Here is a 25,249-nt window from a genome sequence, read left to right on the forward strand (position 1 = left end):
GGAAATATGTAATTTGATTGATTGATGAGTTGCGTTTGTACAAATGACATTTCCTGTATTTATAGAGATAAATTCATCTAACCTACGACAGTTAACAAGAACATGCCACTACTCATGTTCTTCGGTGTTCACAAGCATTTACAAGTCGTAGGGTGTTGGTGATTTGCTTCTCCTAATCAACAAGGAAACTTATTTTAAGCCGATCTTCCTTGCATCGGTTGATTCCTAAGCACTAACCACTTTCCCTATATTGAAAGGACGAACCACTTAGTGTTCTTTTCTTTAGCATGTAGGGACCCTTCAGAAGCTCATAAAATATCTTCCATCATGCTTGAAGTCCTTGCACTTTTCCTAAAATCTTACCCAAATTCAGAACTTTGTCACTTTCATCCAGCATCATTAACTAGTTACCGCCACGGCTAACACTTCTCAACGGCTAATTTGCCACGTAGGCTAGGCGAGGCAATTCAACTGCCTTAGTAACCGCTACGAATTTTTGAGTGAAAACAATTGATCTATGTTAATCTTAACATAATTAAACTTCAAAAGGATTAACCCAAAAGAGTAAAGATATAAATATTCTAGATTTGTAAAACTAGAAGCATATATAATTAGCTCAAAGAAAGCTATCGAACTAAAATTGTGCGTAGTATAAAGCATATGACATTTCAAACCGCGGATCTTAGGGAGATTCATTCCACCTAGTTTATTATCATTCTTCAGTCTATTTACATGACTAGGTCTTCCTTCAAAATTGACTTCTCCTTTTTGAATTTTAAACTAAAAGAACAAATCAAATTTTATGGGGTAGCTCTCTTGCCATGATGGACCACTATAAATAGGATTATGAGCATACCCATATCACAACAAACATACCATTTACCTAACAAATCATTTTAATTTGTCCCTGCTTCCTAAAAAGAAACTACAGCCTTTGCCTTCAGCTTTTTCTTCAGCATTAATCTTTATCATTGAGAGTTTAGATTTTGTTCCAATATCTATGGAGAAAACAAATTCATCCCTTGAACAAATTCAGCCCCCTACTTATGGGAACTTAGTAACCATTCTTAGCATCGATGGTGGTGGTATTCGAGGCATAATCCCTGCGACAATTCTTGAGTTCCTTGAATCTCAGCTTCAGGTATGAAATGAATCTATAGGCACTGGCTACAAAAAAAAAGGCATAGTAATATATCAAGCAAATCAAGTGGTGCATTCTTGATTCGTCTTAAACAAACTCTCCGCTGAAAGAGTGAGTCTCATCGAAATGTAATTAGTTTCGACTTGAATAAGATTGTACGGTAAATAATGATGCTTGTGTTAGAAGAAAAAAAATTGTTTTGATTGTGATTGCTCGCCTCACTTGAACTTTATGCATATTCATCCAATCATATTTATTAAATTCATAGAACTTTTACAAAATAATTTTAGTATCCATAATTTAACTGATCTCAATGTGGGTCATGCAGGAGTTGGATGGTGAGGATGCAAGGCTTGCAGACTACTTTGATGTGATATCAGGAACAAGTACAGGGGGTCTTGTAACCGCTATGTTAAGTGCTCCAGATAAAAATAATCGTCCACTTTTTGCTGCCAAAGATATCAAGCCCTTTTACATGGATCACTGCCCAAGTATATTTCCACAACACAGGTAAGAATTTATACATCTTTTTTATTTCTGTTTAAACATATATATTCTTAATAGGGAAAAAAACAAGAGTAAGTCCGGCCCTCTCAAAATGTGGATATTCTCAGCTTGAACATAATTAACTTTTGTGAAGATATTTGTATTTGACAAACAAAGTAAAAAACATTTACACTTGTAATTTGAGTTTTAAATAATAATTGAGGAATTAAAGTTTTTGAGGTTCAATTTCTTGTAGAGGCTTCTGTGGGACTATGTTAGCAAAGGTGATAAGAACTCTTGGAGGACCCAAATATGATGGAAAATACCTCCATTGGGTTGTGGGAGAGACACTTGGAGACATTCGCTTGCATGAGACTCTCACCAATGTTGTCATTCCCACTTTTGACATCAAGTGTTTGCAGCCAATTATTTTCTCATCTTATAAGGTTTCCTTCTCTCCCTAATTATATTCACTTTAAAAATATTTTTAAAGTGAAAATATTCACTTTAAAAATATTCACACTTTTAATCTCATTTTCAAACACTTATTTTTTCCAATCAATGGCCAATTAAACATAGTCTAATTAAAAGATTTGAAATTTACATGTAGCTTAAGATGAACCCTTGCATGGATGCAAAACTCTCAGACATATGCATCAGCACTTCTGCTGCACCTACTTATCTCCCTGCTCACAACTTCAAGAACCAAGATTCTAAAGGGAACGTGCACGAATTCAACCTCATTGATGGTGGTGTTTGTGCAAATAACCCGGTATGTATAAATTATTCACAAATAACTAATGTAATCACGGTTAGAATTTTTATTGAATTACTAATTAATTGTGGAAGTTCCACTATTTTTTTAGTCTATCTCATGTGGGAATTTCATGATGCAGACTTTAGTTGCCATGAACGAAGTAACAAGGCAAATCATTGATGATAATCCGGATTTCTTTCCAATGAAGCCTCTTGAATATGGTCGCTTCCTAATAATTTCATTAGGTACAGGGACAGCAAAAAATGAGGAAAAATTTGATGCAAAAATGGCAGCTAAATGGGGGCTATTAGATTGGCTAACCCATGGTGGTTGTACTCCTTTGATCGATGTTTTTACTCAATCGAGTGGAGATATGGTGGATTTCCATTTATCTACTATCACTCAAGCTCTTCATTCAGAAGATAATTATCTTCGAATACAGGTAAATGTTAAAATATAATATAAAAAATATTCATGTCAAGTGTGATAGAATGAATAAAATATTTAGTTTAATTTCTTTTTTCAATATTAATTATGAAATTTAGAAGCTACTTATTGAAGTTTTCCGTTATAATTGATGCTGGTCATTACTTATAGAAATGATCAATTTGCTTCATAATATGCAGGATGACACATTGATGGGAACTGATTCTTCAGTGGACATTGCTACAAAAGAGAACTTGGGAAGATTGTGTCAAATTGGTGAAAAGCTATTAAAGAAACCTGTCTCTAGGGTCAATTTGGAAAATGGTCATTTTGAGCCGCTGAAAAATGGAGAAACCAATGAAGATGCTCTCAAAAGGTAAAAGACTCTACAAACATATCTATATACATATATATAGTAGTTCATTTAATCATGATTCGCATTCTGAATCAACAAGACATGATTACAATTATGTTAATGACACATTTGATTTTAATGTGTTCAGGTTGGCAAAAATACTTTCACAAGAGAGAAGACTCCGCGAAATGAGATCTCCACACACAAATAAAATGGCCTTTTAATCTCATTCCTTCATGTTATTTGACTTAGGCATTATTTGATTCAATTCATTTATATAATGTAATAATATCAGTAATGAAGAATTTGACTAGATGGGATTTTAGATATATAGGAGTTAGAATTTAAATTGCTTATTAAAATAATGTAACTTGTAGTCTTGTTTGATTCAGCTTAAATCGGTTGACAATAATAAATTCACAATCTTGATTCAATTGTTTTTTTTTTTGGATAAGCCATGACAATAATATTAAAAACGGCATAAGAAATGCCAAAAGAGTACAAACAGAACAAGAAGAAAGAAAAATAAAACACAAAACCAGTGCAGCAAGCAAGTAACAGCACTCAACTGTTATTCTTCAATCTCAGTGTAAAAGTCAATTCGACTCTCCTTTGGAATTATGTGTACCAAGTATTTATGAATGAAAAACATACAACAACAGTTAGACTTCTTAAACATTTGTTGTTATCATAGTCTCGAGAATTAATCTCATGACTACCAACTATGGGAATACCTTGCAAAACCAACAAAAAAGGTTATATATAATATACACTGAACTAATAATGAGCTAATTCGAGGAAACAAAATTCACATGTCGTGGATCGTACTTTGAGTCTAATAAATCAATCGTGCAATATAGCACCGTTGGGACAAACTACATTATCTTCCCTTAATAGATGTTAAATTGAGTTGGACCATTCGCAAATTTGTGTTTTGATAAACTCAGACAACTTCAGTTTAACATTATTAGTATTTGCGTAAACTCAGGTACATTCACTCTTAAACTTGTTTTTGCACAAATTTAAATAAATTCGTCACAAGCTTATCAATTTTGAGTGCGATGTGAGCAGATTTTCATATCAATCAAGAAAAAGAGTTTCGTTCAGTTTGTTATTTTGAAGCGCATGTTGACACTAATTTGTATCGGTGTTAACGAATATCAAAACATGGTCTTAACGTGTATTTAGATTTCAATTGAGTGCAACATGAACATACTCTCACTCTCACGTCAATTCATAATAAGAGTTCATTAACTTATCATCTTGAAATACGTGCTAACATATGTTTACATTGTTGCCAAGAAACATCCAAACATAACCTTAGAAAGTCATTTGCAAACATCAAATTAAAATGATAGATTTGTTAAATTGCTCTCGCAATTCCTACCCGGGTGTGGTAAAAGTTAAATGTCTCATCAAAAGTACGGCTTCTAGAAACCGATATTTCGACCTAGGAGTTTTTCTTTTGCAATTCGACCTAGGAGTTCAAACAACCACTTTTTAACATATCTTGGCTTCTTTTATTTTTTGTCAAAAAGTGTAGGATGTGCCAAAAATCTTGTCATTTTTTTAAGCTGGCCCAAACTAACCGTAATGGGCCTTTTTTTCCCAGTTTCTTGATGGAAACGTCACTCTTTGCTACATCCTATTTAAGCAAGCATCACTGGTTTCCTGCTCCAGAAGCCATTAGCATTTAACAAAGCAAGGTTTACAGCAACACGATCCACACAGAGAGAGAAGAGAACTCTCTCTTTGCTTGCCACAAAATTCAACTGAATTCCAAGCTTCTGTGTTTGTTTCTGTAATTGGTGGTTTTCATGTCGGGTATGGAGAGGCTTCAAAGAATGTTCGCGGGTACAGGAGGAGCACTGGGTCACCCTCCACCTGATTCCCCCACCCTCGATTCCTCAGAGCAGGTTTACATCTCCTCACTCGCTCTTCTCAAAATGCTCAAACATGGTAATCACAATGCTCCTCTTCCTTTTCTCTCAATTGATGATTCACTTCACCAACCCCAATTTTGAACGAAACCCTAATTTTTTCGTACAGGTAGGGCTGGTGTGCCGATGGAAGTGATGGGTTTGATGTTGGGGGAGTTTGTGGATGAGTACACTGTGCGCGTTGTTGATGTGTTTGCTATGCCTCAGAGTGGTACTGGTGTTAGCGTTGAAGCTGTTGATCATGTATTTCAGACTAACATGCTTGACATGTTGAAACAGACTGGGAGGTATTTCTTTACTTCTATCAAGTTGTTTTGGATTAAGGGTTCTCTTGAATTTTATATTTTTATGCACTAGTTAAATGGGAAGGTGGAGAAGCTTTGGAAGTAGTTGACTTTTTCCTTTTGAAGTATAAATAAAAATGGAATGTGTGAAATGTAAACATGAGCTATGCCAATTATGTGAAAATTGCTGTACCATGCCACAAGTCACTCAGCTCAAGTGTTTAGAGGGATAAATGGGGATGTGAAACATAGAATTCAAATAAGGTAGAGAAAGCAGAGGAGTTCTACCTCTTAAACTTAAGAAAAATGATTACTTTTGCAGTTATAAAGATCTGCAATGTGATATGAGATTGAGTGTGTATGGTAGAGAGCCAACTAGACAATATGTCAATATCAATATTGCAGAAATAAGAAATCTAAGATTAGAAATGATTACATTGGAGAGAAAGTTTAGGAGTACCTCTAAATGGAAAAGATGCTAAAGTCTCACTTTAGGTGATTTGGGCATGTGTGGAGAAGATCTGAAAATTCTCAGTAAGGATAGTAGATTAGATAGATAGCAGCTCAATTGTTAAGTTGGAGAGAAACCAAAAACGTGTGTGTATTATTCGTAGGTCAGTCCTTTGAGAAGGATTTAGATTTGAGTGACTGGTGATTGGACATGAATCCACAATACATGATATGACATCCTTGCGTCGTTTAATTAGTCAACTCCGCCAACTGGAAAAAGAATTTTCCTATTGTTGTATAACTGTGCATTTAGTTATAGATTGTCATCCCATGCTTTATATATGTCGACATGAATGATGTCTTGATTATTTTACATCAGTTAGTTGAAACTTGGACTCTTTGTTTCAGACCAGAGATGGTTGTAGGTTGGTATCATTCACATCCTGGATTTGGCTGTTGGCTTTCTGGAGTGGATATTAATACACAACAGGTTTCAGATTCTCTTCAGTCTTTAGTTTGTCATGGTTGCATGAGTTTGTGATGTTGTATTATTTTTGTGCTTGAGACTAATTGGATATTCTTATTAGAGTATGATATTTATATTCTTTTATTTTTTTCAAAGAAAAAGTAAGGCACACACTAAATGTGACACATCTCTTTAAATTCAGAAAAACATGATAGAGTGAGAGCAGGAATGAGTGACAGAAGGCGGGGGAAGAATGGGATAAAAAATAGTGAGGAGAGTCTGCGATTTATTTTAATTTTAATCTATGTTATTTATATACCAGACATGGAAAGTAAAACATGATTTTTATGGAACTTCTGGGGGTGAAAAATAAAGGTGGATGACTACCTTCTTTTTATTAGTAAATATGGACGTATAGACAAGTTAACTAATTTCTGGGCTTTAGTTTGGCTGGTCTAATTTCAAATGAAAGCAGCATCAATTCAGCAAAACATATTTTTTGGGTACATAGGGAAGTGCAATTGTGCAAGCACCTGTGTAGGAGAAGGAATATGTAAGGTGGTGTAAGGATATTGTTGGATATCTAAGGCTCTAACATCATCATCATTGACTCATCACATTCCATTCTTAGATAGGGGCTGATGGAAGTTGAGTTACAAGCATGCTAGCTGAGTGATGGAAACTTGTGGAGAAATAATAATGCTTCAGTCGTGAAATTGTACAATAGTTTTTTAGTGTTTACTATTGATAAAAAAAGAAGATTTTTATATCACTTTGATTTGAATTTACTGCAATTGGATTAAGAAATGAATCTCTGGGATAATTAGTAATTGTAACTCACTGTAGACTGGGAAGCTTTTACATTAACTTTTGAATTTAATTAAGCCATGACAATGCCTTATTTAGAATTTTAAGTATGTGTATTCTTTTCATCTAATACAGAGTTTTGAGGCTTTAAATCAACGGGCAGTGGCTGTGGTGGTGGATCCTATTCAGAGTGTTAAAGGCAAGGTGGTGATTGATGCTTTCCGGCTGATTAATCCACAAACTATGATGCTCGGTCAGGAACCGCGACAGACAACCTCTAATCTTGGTCATCTGAATAAGCCATCTATTCAAGTGAGTATTCTGGAAATTCTATTCAAGAGAATATCCTGCATTTATCTGTTTGTCTTTTGTCTTTGCTAACTTTCACTCTTATTCTGTTGTTTAGGCTCTGATCCATGGCTTGAACCGACATTATTACTCCATAGCAATTAATTACAGGAAAAATGAGTTTGAAGAGAAGATGTTACTTAACCTTCATAAGAAGAAATGGACTGATGGGTTAACACTCAAGCGTTTTGATTCACATTCTAAAACTAATGAACAGACTGTTCAGGTAAATTAAGAGTTTCCATTCTAATCTGAAATAGGAAAATAGAACATTCAACGTATTTGTTTCTGTTATCTTCTTTCCACTTTCAACACTTATTTTAATATTTCTCACTTCTCTTTTCTGAATTTATTGCTTATGTGAGAATTGCATGAATAATACATAAGATTCTTCACTGTGTATGCATCCCGTATACGACAAAGTAGCCTGTATAAATATAACCATCTGCTTTCATGACTATGCTGCACAACAACAGCAGCCAAGTCATTTTTTCCATCTAGGTGGGGTTGGGTACTTAATGTTGGGGAGAGTCACGGCGAGGACCCATGGTCCAAGGCCTAGAGGAGACACCGAGGAGATCTTGGACACCTCATCTTAACCCAAAACCTTAAGGCATTAGGTTTATGGGTCACGTCTCTTATAAACTCTCCCTCTCACCTTGACTTCTCCGATGTGGGACTTGACTCCAACACTTGATTCCAACAATCTCCCCCTCAAGTGTGAGTCCTTCAACCACATCACTCATGGTCCTCCCGTCTGCGGAAGCTATCCACCTTGCACCGCCGTTCACTGCCAACGGAACCCGCCGCCTAGCCACACTGCTATGAAGACTTTCGACACAAGGAGCCGTCATGGTCCCACGAACCATCGGCTCTGATACCACTTGTTAGGGAGAGTCACGGCGAGGACCCATGGTCCAAGGCCGAGAGGAGACACCGAGGAGATCTTGGACACCACATCTTAACCCAAAACCTTAAGGCATTAGGTTTATGGGTCACATCTCTTATAAACTCTCCCTCTCACCTTGACTTCTCCGATGTGGGACTTGACTCCAATACTTGATTCCAACAATACTTAAATCTCAGAATGCTCTTGCATATATTAAATTTACAGATTGACAATTTACCTCTAAATATCTCTTGGTCTCACTCTATTTCTAAATTCTAACTACTAGATCCTGTTGCGCAGCAACAATTAAAAGTTGATGTAGTACTTGATTCGAGATTCTGCGATATGATTTAGTAAATTTTAAAAACATACGGAACTGATTGGTTCTTTTTTTTCCGGTACTTTCTGTCTCTTGTCTCCCTTTTCTACCTTCCCTCCTTCCTTTTTTTCTTTCCTGGATGATATTGTGGGTGTATACCCGAGGGTTTGCTATAATGATTGGGAAGTTGGGACCCTTGACCTGTTATTATTTGATTAATGGCTCATATTTTGCTTGCTTGGGATGATCCACCACAGCTATGAATTAGTAGAATCACCATAGAAACTTAAGAAAGGGTGATTCTGAAAGTAATGGTTGGTTTCAACAGATTTATATATAATATTATACTGTACTCAAAGGAGACAATCTTTCTTCTATTTTCATCTTTTTTTGTTTTCTGGTAATTCAGGAGATGTTAAGTTTAGCAACAAAGTACAACAAGGCAGTGCAGGAGGAAGATGAGCTGCCACCAGAGAAACTTGCAATTGCTAATGTGGGAAGGCAGGATGCTAAGAAGCACCTTGAAGAGCATGTTTCCAATTTGATGTCTTCAAACATTGTTCAGACTTTGGGAATGATGCTCGACACTGTTGTGTTCTAGAGATACTTGCCACCATCCAATGTATTTTCATGCTTATAATGCCTTGGGATGGTTCATAGCACTTTTTACTTGTTTGTAACAGAAATTATTTTATCAGTTTCTGCATATTTTTATTTGTGATTTCAAAAAATGGAGGAGCGTGTTGCATGTTACAGGATGAGAATTATACTTTGAGCTCTATAAATGTCAAGCACACCCTCAGGACCTGCACTAGAGTTTTTTACTTTTGTGTCTTCATTATTACGATTATTAATTGATTATCCACAGGTCATATGCATGTCAATTGACAAATTAAGCCTGTTATGAAACACTGGAACTCTTAGATAGCTTGGCTGTGCTAAATCATATGGTTGTAGGCTTGTAGCATGTAAAAATCAGAAATCTCAAATTCAAATAACTGATTGAAATGGAACTTGTGGTCACAGCTTCATAACCTTGTCATCATACTTCAATGAGCTGGTTTACATGCTTGGAAGGAAATACATACTCCACAATTTACACTGAACATGGTAATGTTGTTATCTTCTAAGCCCACTTCCCCAAGAATATTTTTAAATTCCTTGAAATCAGAATAGAATCATATACACTAATAATATACCAACACATCTTGGTGTAACCAGGCAGGAAGTAAGATTGAGATATGAATTATATGAATGGTGCTCGTCATCATCCTGTCAGTGCCCATGAAGCCAAAGTTTGATATCCTGTCAGTTGAGGTTCAGGACATGAACATCGCCGCCGACAACCCAATCGGAACCACCGCCTCCATCACCCTCACCATTCGCCTCATCTTCGAAGCTGATAACCCCAATAAGTTGGAGATCAAGTACGGCGAGTCCAGGTTCACCATCCTGTACGATGATATCCCACTTGGCAATGCCTCAGTTTCAGGGTTCTTCCAGGAAGGTCACAGTTCGAAACAAGTGGTCGGAAGAACCCTGGAACGAAGGCATTGCCGAGTGGGATATCACCGTACATGATGGTGAACCTGACTCGCCGTACTTGATCTCCAACTTATTGGGTTATCGGCTTCGAAGAGGAGGCTAATGGTGAGGGTGATGGAGGCGGTGGTTCCGGTTGGGTTGTCGGCGGCGATATTCATGTACTGAACCTCAACTGACAAGATATCAAACTTTGGCTTCATGGGCACCGACATGATGACGAGCACCATTCATATAATTCATATCTCAATCTAACTGTAAAATTCACTTGCAGCTAGCAGCACAGTATAATTGATCCAAAAAAAAAAAGAGTAGCAGAGAAAGGTGCAGACATGTGCCGTCAAAGGTGGCAGCGATAGGGTGGAAGATTGGAATCCAAAGAATGCCTACAATTGATAATTTGACAAATAGAGAATTGAATTTTCCTAACAGCTCCTCTGCTATGTGAAAATAATCTGGTTTTCAACTGTTTGGAGTGTCTGGCTTTGTATGAATGAAGTTAGATTCAATGCAGGGAGCTTTGCGGTGGAAGATATATGTGACTTGATCAAATGGAGGGCTTGGTTATGGCTAAGGGTAACAAGATTTCAACTCTTGAATAGGTTGAAGGGAAAAGCGGAAGAAGAAGAAGATACCAGAAACTGTGTATTGAATGAATGAATGTAATCTACAAAGGGGTTAGGCTTTTATACAGAGTGTCATAGTTTTAACCATAAGCCTTAACCAATTAACAACTATGGTTACAATATACTCAATAAAGGGCACGAGTAGCAGCATTTAAGGCTTCCTACTATGAGTGGGAATCACATCCTATTTGTTGTCTAATTAGAGGTGCACCTGATGGGTGTTGATCTTGCGGTTTATATAGCTGATTTTGAAGGCTTCCTACTATGAGTGGGAATCACATCCTATTTGTTAGTGGGGCATCACGTTATTGGCTCTTGTTGGAGAATCTGATTTTGAGGTTAGTGGGGCATCACGTTATTGACTCTTGTTGGAGAATTTGCACGAGTCGCAGCATTTAAAGTAAACACATTACTACTCGCTCCGTTCCTATATAAACTGATACTTTAAGGTTATTGCACAAGTATTAAGAAATAGCAATTAATATTTTTGTTTTACTAAAATCACTATCTAACTTCCAATTATACCATTTATCTCTCTTATTAATTCTAACTTTTCAATTTTTCTACCACCAATAAATGAAGGGTACACTTGGTAAAGTAGAATTAATGCTCTCTTGAAACTTTAAAAATATCAGTTATATAGAAACAACAAAAGAACCAAAATAGTATCAGTTATTTAGGAACGGAGGGAGTAGAGTACCATTAAGTTAACCCTAAAATGCTTAAATGCTAAGTAAAAACAAACAAACATATTATGCTTTAAGACCAGTTAGGGTGGTTTCTCACCTCATCTCTTAATCATAAATTCGAAAGTTTGATTCACGTTCATCATAATAAAGTCTTGAAAGTGTGAAAATATTTTGTTTAATTTTAAGAAAAATATTAATATCGAGTAAGGATTCAACCCACCCTTGTGCAAGGTTACACATAATTTTTGTGTGTACATTAGGCGGACCCTACTTTATTTATGTGGGGTAAAAAAAATTAATTTTCCTTTCAAAATATTTCTTACTTTTATAAATATTATAATTAATATAAATTCGGTTGAACTCGATTGAAGTATTGACTCAATAGTTTAACCGAGTTGATGATCCATTTCAAGCCCCGAATCGGAATCCCCAGCAAACATGGCCAAGTTGTGAGCTATGTTCGCGCCGGCGTTGTCTCTGGCCAAGAAGACTCGAGAAAAATCTGCATGGTTGTTCAACCAAGGCTCAAGTCCATTGTTGCTACGGTGGGACGCGACCCATTGGAGCGCGGCCCAGGAATCCTCGTAGGCGGCGGGGAGAGGGTGCTCCGGCGCTAAGCGGTAGCTGACGGAGACGGCGAGGACTTTGGCGTCGGCGACGACGACGGTGAGGTAGTTGTGGTAGGTGGTGGAGAAGGGGGAGGAGCAGCAGAAGCCGCCGCCGTGGAAGTAGATGAGGAGGGGGAAGGTGGTGGTGGTGGTGGCGGTGGGGAGGTAGAGACGGGCGGGGATAATGTTGGAGTGGGTGTGGAGGGTGATATCTTTGGATGAAACGACGGAGTGGGGGTCGGTGGAGGGTGGGACGACGTCGGTGCCGGTGAGCCTGTGGATTGTGCCATCGGTGAAGACACGGATGTGGCCGGGGAAATCGTGAGCTATGAGGTTGGTTGAGTGCTCCTTTTCTTCCATGGCAAGTAGTGTTAACGAGAAATGCTAGCTAGCTTTCAGAATGGTCTACTCTTTGTATTTTTCACAAGACCATCATCCTACTATCATTTCCCATCAACTCTCTATCACTCATGCACTTCCATGTTATCACTTTATTTTTCCGACCACAAGTGGCAGCAGTACTCACTTTCACTTTGACACCATTCTCATCAATCAGTTAAAATTTATCAACACGTTAAAATTTATATGAATCTCACTAAATTGGAAGTGAGACTTATATTTCTAGTCAGTTTTACATAAATTTTCCTTTAGAATTTTGATTCATTAATGCGATTATCTCACATTCTACCATGGCCCTTCTATTCTTGTTGGATGAGTGTTTATTCACACTTGAACTACACATCAATCAAAATAAGAAAGGAAGAAACAAGAGAGAAAAATGAAATGTGATAAGTGACGATGTGACAATGAAAGAAGGGATAGATATGTAGAAAAAAGAAGTGAAAATAAGATAAAAGAGAAAGAGATAAGTGAATAAATCATAATCAAAAGTTTTCAACCCTCCCTCACCTCCTTCTCCACCATTCCCAGAACCCAGCAAAGGTACCAACCAACAATTTTCTCTTTCCGTAAGGGTTTCCTTCTCCCCATTCCTCCTCCGACACCCACAAATAAAAACCTCAAAAAGATCAAAAGATTTCAACCCTTTTTCCTATAACCTAACATATTATCCCTTTTCTATATCATTTTCAAATCTGGCGTGTAGAGAACATGTCTTCTTTTGTGATCTCAAACCCACCATCCACCGGTGACTAGTCACGTGAGCCGCACAAAACGACAAGAAAGAAGAAAAATCACAGCAGGCGAGGCTTCAATGGAATCAACAAGAGCAGTCGCAGAGCCGCACATAATTTGAGATCGCAGGTGCAACAACAACTCTACTCCGGCGACGGTCTCGGAAGGGGGAAATAGGGGTTGAGTTTGTTTACAGGATAACAACGTCGTCAACAAGTCTGACCATTTGTAAATGATGGTTTTTGACTAGGTTTTGATGAACCGAGTGGCAGAGAGGGAAAATGAGAAGGAGGAGAGGGTTTTTGTGCATCCCATAACCGCCGACTTGGAGCTTAGGGGACCAGTCGGTGGTGGTAGCTCGGGCATCGAACGAATGAAGCCTTATGCATCTTTCCCAAAACTGTGCTAGTGAGAGAGAGGTTAGGTTTGGAAGAGCGGAAAATTACGTTTATTCCCTTTTATTACTCGTTTAATCCTAACCATTGATTTAGAGAATATTATTAAATTCTTGCATCCAACGGTTCTCATTAATGATTCACCAATGGACCAAAATACTAAAGGTTCACCCTAATGTGCACTATCAACCTTATAGCTTCTAAATTTTTGTTGTACTTTCCTATAAAACATGTGCCTCTTGTTGACTCTTGAACTTTAGTTCCAGCCGCCTCAGACGCGGACACAAACAAAGTCTAAGTCTAACACCTAAAGAATGTGGATTTATTCATGAATGTTGATCTTTCTTAGTAATTCCTTTTTTGTTTTGATATAAGTATCTTTCATGAGAGACAATTTTATTTGAGTTAAAAAGATCCACATCTTGATGAGATTAACTCTTCTAGGAACTTTTTTTTATACACAAAATTTGAACCTAAGACTTTACTAAAGATAATTAAACATTTATCACTTAAACCTAATTATTTTGAATTTGAGTTATGAACATGAACATGAACATGTACATGTACATATTGTGGTTTGGTTTGAACAAACTATTTATCATAAAATAATTGATTAAGCAAGTGACGTGGCAAAGGCATGGGAGATTTAAGAGCATCACATCACTTACCTCACCATTTTAGGCCCATTAAGCCACAATCAAATTATTTATTTTATCAGACACCACTATTCGCAATCGAGCTTCGTCGCGTGATTCATTCCACCAAGCCAAGTGTGAAAGATGAAGACGATGGCACTGCGATCCTTATTCCGATCACTCAACTCCAGATCTTACACTCTCGCCGCCGCCGCCGCTGCATCCACCAACCGCCACCGCACCCTCCAGACCCTTTCTTCTTCTCATCCCCTTCCTTCACCCTCAGGTACTCTCTCTACCAATTTCTTTCAATTCCATTACATTTCTAGTTTTTCTTCCGTCAACGTTCATATATTTTATTTTTCCGAAACAGATTATTGGAATTTTTTTAATCATACAATTAATCTTATTCGATTGTTTCTCTGTTAATTGATGCATCAAAACCTTTTATTTTATATGTTAAATTCAAAACGTTAATCGTATGTCTTTGAATCTGGTCATTGAAGTTTTGTTCTGATTTTCCAATTTCTTTTCAAGTGATTTTGGATGCGTTTGAGTAATCAGCTTAATTCAATTGTTAGGACAATAAAGCGCTTATTGAACTAAACTTCAAATAGGTTGCATAAATGGTTAATCATAACAGATTATGAAAATAAGCTAAAGACAACTTATAAGTGTTTATACTATAAGATAAACTCAAATAAACTCATCCGAATAGGGCTTTCTCATGAATAAAACCAAAGTAAAGGAGCTATGTGTAACTAGCTTATTGAACTTGGAGATGGGTATTATATGCTGAGTTAGTTTTGTGCAAAATTTGTTCACAGAATGCAGGTCTCCTTTCTCAATGGGCTTAGGAAGCATGAGATTTTACAGTCAAGATGTGAGCCACATGCCTGATATTAAAGACTCTGACCTTTACAATGCTTTCAAGGATTTGATGGCTGAAAACTGGAGTGACCTTTCTGATTCTCTCGTTAATGATGTTAAGAGTGCCTTGTCTAAGAGCACCGACGACAAAACTGGCAAAGAGGCAGTGGAAAACATGTTCCGAGCGGCTCAAGCTGTTGAGGAGTTTGGTGGGATGCTTACCTCCCTGAAAATGGAAATTGATGACACTGTTGGAATGAGTGGCGAGGTATTTTGATTTACACATGTAGAGCTGTGAAATTATTACAATTTTGTATTGTCTTCTTATGGACCACCCATCACATATGGCTGATGATTTGAGTTCTTTGCCTAGAATATAAAGCCTTTGCCTGATCATATGGCAAATGCTCTGCGCGTCATCTTTGATCGCTATACCACCTATTTGAATTCTTTTGGGCCTGAGGAGACCTATCTGCAGAAGAAGGTGGAGACAGAGCTGGGCTCAAAGATGATACACTTGAAAATGAGATGCAGTGGCCTTGGTTCTGAGTGGGGAAAGGTGTCGTATACTTCCACTCATTCCCACTTATTTATCTAGTAGTATTTCAATTTTCAAATGTTATTGTCAATGGTGCATGGGTGGTTTCTAAACTGTCATGGCAGATAGTGGTTGCTACTGCTACCATGTTGGAGGTGCCAATTTTTTATTATTAAAATTTCCTTAAATCATGAAAATACTTGCAAAATGAAATATATTTCAACTGATACGAAAACATCCATGAAAGATGAGAAAAGAGCTTCAATGCTGCATTGTGTTCAGACTTCAGAGTTCTCTGCTGTCTGCACTGTTTTTCTTTTGTTTTCCCCTTTTCCAATTGAAGAGGCCTACGCTTCAAATTTCAACCCCATTGGTTGTTAGAGCAAAATGGGTTGAAAGATGTAAAACAATCTGCCACTATCATTTAGGCTTTTGCCGTGGCATGATAAGTAATGGCTGCTACTCCCCTTGGCTTCCACCATGGCACCACCATCTGAAGCTGCACACCATGTGGGTTTGTGGTTATGGCCCTTCAAAACCACCATGGCAGTCATCACAACTCTTATTCCAATTTTTTATGTGTCAGTATAGATAACCACCCCTTAGCTACTTTAGATAGTTAGTCAGTTAGGGAAATCATGTGGTTAGTTAATGATGTGGTTAGAGATTAGAGATAGTGAAGAGAGACTGTAAATAAGAGGGTGAGGAGAATAGTGAGGGTATCTTGTTTGTAATTGGGAAATTAGGGAGTGTCCTGGTCTCTCGAATACCAGGGAATCAGTGTAGTTTTCATATCATACTTTCAATAGAATTCAGTATTTCTTCTTTTTCACTGCTGGTATCTAACATGCACTTGCAAGTTGCAACATCCATCAATTGAGTCCTTGAAAATTTCTAGTTAAAGGTTTATCGTATGTCATGTATACTGGTATATATCTTTTTATTTTTTTTCATTTCCTTGCTCAAGTTCCTCATGGAATTATTTTTTCATATATTTTTGGTTGGTATCTGTCCTGGGTAGCTATTAATAAGAAGATTTTAAATGCTTTCTTTCGCAAAATATCTCATGAAAGTAAAAAAACAAGAGGTTTGTCGTGTTCTGTCAATGACCTTTTTTATTTTTCAACTTTGCCTTGTTCTCTTTCCAGCATGATTGATTATGACTTATAAGCCATTTGATAATTTAGTACAAAATAGTATTGCTCTATTAACAATTGCAGAAGACCAATTACCGTTCCCTTATCTAATCCGGTGTTTCTGTTGCAGGTTACGGTTCTTGGAACTTCTGGGCTTGCAGGTTCATATGTGGATCAAAGAGCATAGAAGAAATACTTTAGAAACAAAAGAGTGTAATTGTTTGTTCGTGTTTCACATCATGCTTTTGATGCTTGTAGACCCTTTGATTTGTTGTCACTTTTTTGTTGCCAAGCGTTTGATGGCATGGAAATAATAGCACTCTAGCTTTGCTAACTGAGATAATTCTTAACAGTGTTTTCTTGCATTTTCAATGTCACCTTTCCATGAGCTAAGAATGCTGACGAAGTTTTAAGCACTTTGTATTTTCTTAAGGACATGAAAACAACATCAGGAAGTTAGTTTTTATTTTGAGTTACTCCTCGTTTCTATCTGCATCCATTGTCTGCCAACACAAGCTGCAGAAAATAATATAATGAAAGCAATTATGTGTGTTTGGATTTCCGTTACATTCACTTAAAGACACTTTCATTCTAATTGATTTCCATTCAAACTTGAACGTTCTTTTAACCCTTGCTAACGGTAATCTATACACACACCGATTGTTCTATTGCAATGCGCTTTGTCTTCTTTTATTTGCTAAAGGCATGCGCTCATGAATTTGAGGAAGACAAATATGTCAGACAATGAATGAAATTGTTCTTGACAAATCCAAATGAACAAATTCAATGTGGATACTGTTTTATCAGCTTAGTTAAGAAATCAGCTTCACTTTGTAATTGTGAGATAAATGGATCCTTTGCTGGTATTGCCATTGGTTATCCATGTCGATATCAGCTAAAATGTTGAAGCCAGATTTGTTTGGCGGGAATAATTGAATGGTATTCTTTTAATAAAACTGAGCTTATTGAATGAAGAGTATCTGAATTTATAACTTTAATCAAATTACCAGTGAAACTTCTATTTTGGTTGATAATGTTAGTGGCTATCAAATAAGAAAAAACTGAATACTGGACACATTTATTTGGGGACATAAGATCTTGATACGATAAGGTTGAGGTAACTTTTGTCTATATTAAATTTTAAAAATATAATCTATATTTCAAGCTTCTTTACTTCATGCATATTAGAACAATAGTCTATGTATCCTTTATTTGATAATCTTCAATTAAGCTCTGAATGTTACAATTCCAGATTTAACAGGAATAGGAACGAAAGTTTAGCTATATAGATTCAGGTAACTTTGGTACTTGGTTGAATTTTACTTGACAACCATGATTCAGATGGTGATTTGGGCAATGGTGGAAGTAGCAAAGCTTTTCGGCACAAACCAAAAGGCCATCCCTGGCAATGACAGAGCTCCTGAATTATGGAACGCTTCCAATATCCTGAGAAGTCAAGCTCATTCATGCTTGAGCTTATGGAAAGGTTAGTCTTCACAGAATAAAATGCTTCCCTTGAAGAACAGCATGAGAAACAACTCTTAACTGACAAAAATTCTTCACTTTGATCTTGTTCTTCATCACCTCCTGCACTTTGATCTTGTTCTTCATCACCTCCTTCACTTGCTTGTGGTGCCATTTTCTTAGTGACATAAAATTCTCTAGTTGCAGGAGAGTATACCAAAGAAAAGCCATCTCTAAATGGACTTGGCTTTTGCTTTTGCTTTTCCATGGCTCTGCTTCTAACTGCTGAAACAATCACCTGAGGTAGCAGCACAATAAGAACAATAATTACAATTGAGATTCAAAGTTTGACATGGAATTCACATTAGGCAATGTTTGAATATCTGGTTGAAAGTAGAGTCAAATTGAATGAGATAAAATGGAATGAAGTTATTATTCATTTGTCCAGAGTATGTTTGTTTTCACGTCTACCTACCTCAGAATCGCGTAAATTTTAGATAATCCACCCAGACGCGAGTAGATGCCATATGTGAAATTTCCAAACATGCTATCGTGGAGGAGGAAGAACAATAAACTTAGTTAATTTCATACCCTCTAAATTGAAGTGGAAGAAATAGGTGGAGTATTGTATGAAATAGTATGGGATTCATCCTATTACTTTCATTCCATTCCATCTTACTTTAACCAATTCAAACCACAAAGCTTATTTTCCATTCCATTGCATCTTTCTTTCATAAATCCAAGCATAATCACTAAGTGGATGTTTAGAAGTCTTTCTACAATTGATTCTAAAGTCAAAATCAAATTAAGGGAAAAGCCTCTATGAGCAGCTTCTGAGTGTAAATTCAGAGGAAAAATAAGTTGATTCGAACATGCTATATAAAAAGGAAGATTTTTTCAAAGATGCGATTAAGGTTGAGTAGTGAGGTGATTTGTACTTCCTGTTCTTCATCAAGATCACTCATGGGGAACTCCTCTTCAAGGCTTGCAGTTGAAAGCCTTCTGCTAAAAGTTTGACAGTGGGAAAACACTTCCTTCAGTGTAGCTCCAAGGAATTTGCATCTCTTGGTATGGTTTTGTGGCTCCTCATGGTAGAAGACACCCATGATGGAATATTAATTGATCAACTTTTCACACAAGAGGAGAGAAGATATATAGGGAACTAGCAATACTCCTTGCATAAACATTTTTTACTTTTGATGCCCTTCATTGATAGTGGCCCTGCAGCATACTGAAGCCCCACTTTGCTCTCCCTCCTTTAAGGTAAAGGCAGGTTAAAATGGTCTAAAGACAATAGTAACGAATGGCAAGAAAATTCAGTGTGTGGTTCAAATGCATGTTTGACAGCTACAAATAGTAAACACTTTTTTTATTACACATGCCTCTTCAGAGGCAAAGGCAACGAATATCTTGTTCGATCCAGAAATATCTTTTTGTTCGAGTCATAAATATTTACATTAGAGACAGAACCAGTAAAAAAAATAGTTAAAGGAGGCCGAAAATTTAACACACTAAGTAATATTATTGAAGAGTAATTGAAAGATGCAGTATGAGAAAAATTAAGCAGGATGAGTACACATTTGTACACTATTCTGCGGAAAAAATATTATCTCAAAGGGTGACTGGCCCATTTTAAAACACCTAGTTTCGTGCATGATCCACATCATCATAATAAAATTATTCGCATAGAAGAGATTACTTAAAGCGAATAAAACATGTATCACTATCACTTGCCCGTTGCTTGATAAATAGTAAATATTTTGATGTAAGTTTCAACAATTTATTTATTTCTCAGACTTATAATGTGGAAGTGGTGCTTATTTAGAGTTTACACTTGAAGCTAAAGTCATGTTTAACACAGGACGTGCCACCAAACAGATACTGCAATATCTCATAACTTTGTTGATTGGTTAATGCTTATCCTCCAATTGAAGTAGTTTCGTGGAATACAATTCAGAAAGAGACGACAGAGTTTTTAGATTTTGCGCTAAGTGGTGTCTTATTGCATTGCTTGAAAGTTGAAACTGACTGCCATGACATAAAAGAGGATTCTGTGTGCAGGAAAAAAAAAAGATTTCGAACAAAAGATGAATACTTTTATTTACCAAAAATACAAGAAAGAGAGAAAAGGTTAGGATGGTGTCTCAGAATTCAAGGAAGCTGGAATGAATAATAATCTTTTAACACACCAATTCCACCTCCACCTCACCAAATTATGAAGAAAAAAAGAGAGCTAAATAAGTGATATGATAGGTGATGTGACCGGAAATGCAGAAAGAAAAAGGAAGAAAAAAAAGTGAAAATGATATGTAAGAGAAAGAGAGGTGTGAGTATATCACAACTCAGCAGGAATTAGAGTGAATAGCTAAATTTGTCGATGAACGTGTAAGCATCATGATGTTAGTTTTCAAAAGAAAGAAATGTAATTTGCAATATTTTAGTATGTACATCATAAATTAAGTTAATTCCTATGGTTAGTTTGGATGAGTAGTTTCAAACTTATTCTAAATAATTTGGATTGACAAAATTGCCTTCATTATAAGTGAGTTTTGTGTAAAATAATCTCTCCTTGAAACAATATTTTTAGAGGTACACTGCTGATTGTCTTGCGAAGCAAACAACTCATGATGGGACTCCTCGGCGTGTCTGGAGGCAGCCTCCTTCTTTTATTTTTCTGTCTCAGTAGCTTGACGCTTTGAGTAGGCAGTTTTCCTCTTAAAAGAGGTACAATTGAGATTATGAGTTCTCAATAATAGTAACAATCCAAAGATACCATAATTTTCAATGGACCAATACCTCTCCTATTTGTCAAAGCATTAATCATCAACATTCCCTTTAGCTCGCAACCAGAAGAATTTCCAGCAACGGGAGCTGGCGGTACCTGCGGTTCTTGCCCGTGTTCGAAGTCTGGTGGAGCAGGTCCACGTCCGTGACCAAGCGAGAGCACCGTCGTCTTCATTGCCAGCGAGATGGAAGCGTTCAGGTCCAGGTATTGTCAAGTACAATTTTGATGCTTCTTTCTTTGAGGACAAACTGGTCGGCATGGGCATGGTGGCTAGGAATAGTATGAGGGAAGTTATGGCAGCAATGTGTTCTTACCCCCTCTCTACTATTTTCCCTTTGTTGACGAAGGCCCTAAGCATGAGGTGGATGATGAAATTGGCTATTGATTTAGGCTTTCGCAGAATTTGCTTGGAGATCCACTGTCTACAACTCTTTAAAGCTTTGAGGGCTAAGGAAGATGACAGATCATACTTGAGCTATATTATTATGGATTGTCGTTTACTAGTTCATGCTTTTGATTATGTAACTCTTTCTTTTGTTAGACGCACAAGAAATGCTGTTGCGGATTTCTTGGACAGGAACGCTGAAGCCTATGCTGATTTAGTATGGGTTGAAGAGGTTCCTAATGTCGCTATCCCTTTGGTTAATTCCAATGTAATGACTCTATCGCCCCGGTTGACATTTAATAGATTTGCAGTTTACTTTCAAAAAAACATTCTCTTTAGACAAGTTTTAACTTAAGGTGGTGTTTGGTGCGGACAAGGTAGATCCTAAATCAATTATGACGATTCTGGCTTTTCTGTTAAAAACACACTGAAACCCCACGTGAGGCTGAAAAACTTGATATTGATCACAAATTCACAATCAGATTCAGCGCATAATAATTCATTCCAAAGCAACATTTCAAACGGTTTACATCTTAATTACACAATTTACGCTTGGAATCACAGTGAGGTTTCTTTAGCGGGCGATTGAAGGTGCTGAGAAGTGAGGGAGATCAGCGATTGAAGCTTGGCCACAGCGGAGGTCTTATCGGGAGGGCATTTCGAGAGGGAAGCGTTGAAAGATCGGAGCGCCTCATCGAGCTTGCCGGCAGCCAGGGCGGCGCAGCCTGCCTTGTACGCTTCGTCGGCGGAACGGGCGTCGTGCCCGTCGAGCATAGCGGTGGCGCGTGCGTACTCCAGACTCGAGATCGCCGAGTCGATCTCCGCCATCAGGGCTTCCGGCGTGGCCGCGATTATCTTCACGCCGTCGTAGACGCTCCAGTGGATTTTGTTGCTTTCTCTCGAGCCCATAGAGATCTTGAATTGAATTGGTAGAAGATGCAAAAGAAAAAAACTAGGTCAAATAGGAATTATCAATTAATAAATAGTAAAAAATAATCAGCTTTCTCTCTACATCTATTTAGCATTTTTGATCATTAACTATGCTATTAATTTTTTGTAAATGCCTTTGTTCAATAAGGTGCGGCGTGGTGGTTACTCATTCGTCTCCTTAACCATGATATCGAGAGGAATTGATACCCACCTTAATCAGTTGTTTATCACTTAATGTGAGCGTCTGCGACTAAAAAGCTTAAACTCGACTGATCAGACATTTCTGTTGTCGGGTCTCAAACCACTCATTTATGAGCAATTCTTTTAACGTAATTGCTTGATATTATGAACTAATCTATCACGAAAAAATGGGAAGCACCGACAAACACTAATTCGAAGGGATTTGAAACGTTACAGTTACATAATCACCAAGATTTTCTCTCAAACATCCATTGTATCTAAAGTTGCATTTTCTAAATGATCGGGCTAAGCCGGTCAAATCACTCGGGGAGGTGTTGATTGAGGTGGAAGCGGTGGAACCTTGGGGGGAGAGGGAAAAGGAGGAGGCTTATGGAGAGGATGTCGAGGGAGGATGAGATATTTGAGCACCGCTGTAGGGGTCCTTGTAAAGGAACTTCAATGCCTACGTTAGTGGTTGAGCCATTTAGTGAAATCTCTTAAGTTAAGTGTGTAAGAATAGCATACTTGATATACCCTCTGTGAGAGGACCTTATATACCTGCTCGTAGAGTCGAAGTAGCCCTAGGGGATGTCATGAGTGCCTAAATCTCGGGCACATCTAGTTTGTAGGGTCAGCGATGTGATGAGTGAGGTGATCAAGATCTTATCTCGTTTTCGAGACTAGCCCAGCTCGGTGGGGTAGTACTCGGGTGTAGTTGGCTGGGTTGACCGAGTGCCGGGTATGATCGGGAGGGTAGCAGCTCGATCGACCCAAGGGTTGATCAGTTGCGAGGCCTCCCGAAATTGTAGTCCTTGGAGCTTAAACTACAAGAGAGCTTTGATTCGTTGGTGTTGCAATGAGTGTCATGACACGACGGGACGACGAAAAACAATTAATATAATAAGATAGAGTCGCCACCAATTATTAAGGGAAATTAGAATGAGAGTTCTAAATTTATGAGTCGTTTACGTATGGGGAAGGTTTTAACATCCACAACGTCCATTTTAAAAAATTGGTACCTCTAATTAATTGTGGACAATCTAATACATAACTAATCTTATCTAATAATTAAATCCTAATTAAGTCATAGTTTGTTTTTTTGAACGTAGTCATAATAAGTGATGTTAACTAAATCCTAATATTGTAACAAAACAAAAAAACAAAATCCTAATATATCACGGTTTTTATTAGATAATAATAAGGATATCCACTTTCAAAAAAAAAAGGATATCAACAACTATAAATAAAAGGTCCCCCCTCACTCAAAAGGTTCACATTAATTCTTTCTGTGAACTGAATGATCTGTACTCACATATTTTGTACCAGGCCATAAACGGAAGCTTGTTCTAGATCGCAGTCAATAGATAAAGATGGAAACAAAACTCATACTACTTATAGTAGTATTTTCCATGGTTTTGATCTTCATCATTGGTGCCATATGGATGAGAATTTGGCAAGCAAAAGGACTAACGCCAGAGACTCGAAGTGGTGGTGGTGGAGGGAACCACCAAAACTTTCATGATGGAATGATGATGGGTGTGATCATTGGGGGCACAGGTGGTGGTTGTGGAGGTGGGGGATGTGGAGGCGGAGGATGTGGTGGAGGATGTGGAGGCGGGGGATGCGGAGGCGGATGATGAGAGGAGCGCCTCGTCGAGCTTACCGGCGGCCAGGGCGGTGCAGCCTTCCTTGTTCGCTTCAAGAATAGAAACAACTTTCTCTATATTATTTATTAGCATTGCAGTCCGCAGAAAATATTCGATAATTAACTATGTTATTAATTTTTTGTACATGCCTTGATTCAAGAAAAGTTTCTGAAAAATCACGCTATGTGCTATTTTGGGTTGCTCATTCGTCTCTTTAATCATGATGTATGGAGATTCAATATCCTCCTTATAAGAATGCAGCACATTTATTTACCGCTTATTGCGAGCCTATGCGACTAAAGACCTTCAACTCCAATGATTAGACATTTTTGTTGCCAGATCTGAAACCAAGCATGTTTAACCCTGATTGGAAAGAATTTAAAACGTTACATAATCACCATGATTTTCTCTCCAAGACCCACTGTATCTATTCTTGCATTTTCTAAACCATTTATCCAGTCTATATAGCATAGCTCTTTTTTTAGACATCACTACAACTTTTACAACTTTAATCAGCAGAGTTGCAACCTGTACAACTTTTAAAATCATGGTCTCAACTTCACTTCAGAGCGTGGAGTAGATGAAAAACATCGTCAAAGGTGGTGGTGGAGAATGGGTGAGTAGTGGCGGGGAGCAAAAGCGCAAAGGTGGAGGGTGGGAAGCATGTTTTATCAAAAAATAGAGAAAACCAATCACAATGACAACAAAGGAAAAACAATAGACAAACAAAGGATGAACCTGTAGGGAAAAGGAGGTGAGGTGGTTGTGAGAATGAGCCGAAGGAGTAGTGGTGGTAGTCGGACAAGTGGTGGTGGAGGACGCTGGTTAGGGAGAAGGAAGAAAAGTCTCACGGAGGAGAGAGAATAACCTACCTAATGCAGGTAGAAAATTCCATCAAGGGGAGAGAGAGGCCCCATCCGGAAAAAAAAAAAAAGAACTCCCTTGGGGGCGGCCGGACAAGACTAGAGGAGATGTTGCTGCTGGGATTTGAGAGAACCACCTGCTCCGCTGCTGATGC

At 37.7% G+C, this 25,249-nt stretch overlaps 5 protein-coding genes across 5 annotated transcripts; 3 read left to right on the forward strand and 2 right to left on the reverse strand.

The window, feature by feature from the left end:
- The first annotated feature begins 924 nt into the window (after positions 1-924).
- LOC130718301 (patatin-like protein 2) lies at positions 925-3,541 on the forward strand. Its single transcript, XM_057568857.1, has 7 exons — positions 925-1,141; positions 1,470-1,651; positions 1,884-2,073; positions 2,238-2,399; positions 2,524-2,826; positions 3,011-3,186; positions 3,314-3,541. Exons 1-7 carry the CDS (start codon positions 1,001-1,003, stop codon positions 3,387-3,389), a joined length of 1,230 nt encoding a protein of 409 aa, XP_057424840.1. The 5' UTR covers positions 925-1,000; the 3' UTR covers positions 3,390-3,541.
- Positions 3,542-4,831: 1,290 nt separating this feature from the next.
- On the forward strand, positions 4,832-9,492 carry LOC130717830 (26S proteasome non-ATPase regulatory subunit 14 homolog). Its single transcript, XM_057568207.1, has 6 exons — positions 4,832-5,124; positions 5,215-5,392; positions 6,248-6,329; positions 7,248-7,424; positions 7,519-7,686; positions 9,078-9,492. Exons 1-6 carry the CDS (start codon positions 4,983-4,985, stop codon positions 9,267-9,269), a joined length of 939 nt encoding a protein of 312 aa, XP_057424190.1. The 5' UTR covers positions 4,832-4,982; the 3' UTR covers positions 9,270-9,492.
- Positions 9,493-11,911: 2,419 nt separating this feature from the next.
- LOC130717522 (probable carboxylesterase 4, mitochondrial) lies at positions 11,912-12,493 on the reverse strand. Its single transcript, XM_057567767.1, has one exon. The coding sequence runs from the start codon at positions 12,491-12,493 to the stop codon at positions 11,912-11,914; it is 582 nt and encodes a 193-aa protein (XP_057423750.1).
- Positions 12,494-14,341: 1,848 nt separating this feature from the next.
- LOC130718881 (succinate dehydrogenase subunit 5, mitochondrial) lies at positions 14,342-17,257 on the forward strand. The gene is made up of 4 exons (XM_057569512.1): positions 14,342-14,583; positions 15,125-15,435; positions 15,541-15,726; positions 16,972-17,257. The coding sequence occupies exons 1-4, from the start codon at positions 14,442-14,444 to the stop codon at positions 17,026-17,028; spliced, it is 696 nt and encodes a 231-aa protein (XP_057425495.1). The 5' UTR covers positions 14,342-14,441; the 3' UTR covers positions 17,029-17,257.
- Positions 17,258-18,023: 766 nt separating this feature from the next.
- On the reverse strand, positions 18,024-19,510 carry LOC130718038 (uncharacterized). The gene is made up of 2 exons (XM_057568475.1): positions 19,244-19,510; positions 18,024-18,603 (listed from the first exon to the last, which is right to left on the reverse strand). The coding sequence occupies exons 1-2, from the start codon at positions 19,409-19,411 to the stop codon at positions 18,133-18,135; spliced, it is 639 nt and encodes a 212-aa protein (XP_057424458.1). The 5' UTR covers positions 19,412-19,510; the 3' UTR covers positions 18,024-18,132.
- Between the last annotated feature and the right edge of the window lie 5,739 nt (positions 19,511-25,249).

The sequence above is a fragment of the Lotus japonicus genome, chromosome 5 (genome assembly GCF_012489685.1).
Source record: "Lotus japonicus ecotype B-129 chromosome 5, LjGifu_v1.2".
Taxonomy (NCBI): domain Eukaryota; kingdom Viridiplantae; phylum Streptophyta; class Magnoliopsida; order Fabales; family Fabaceae; genus Lotus; species Lotus japonicus.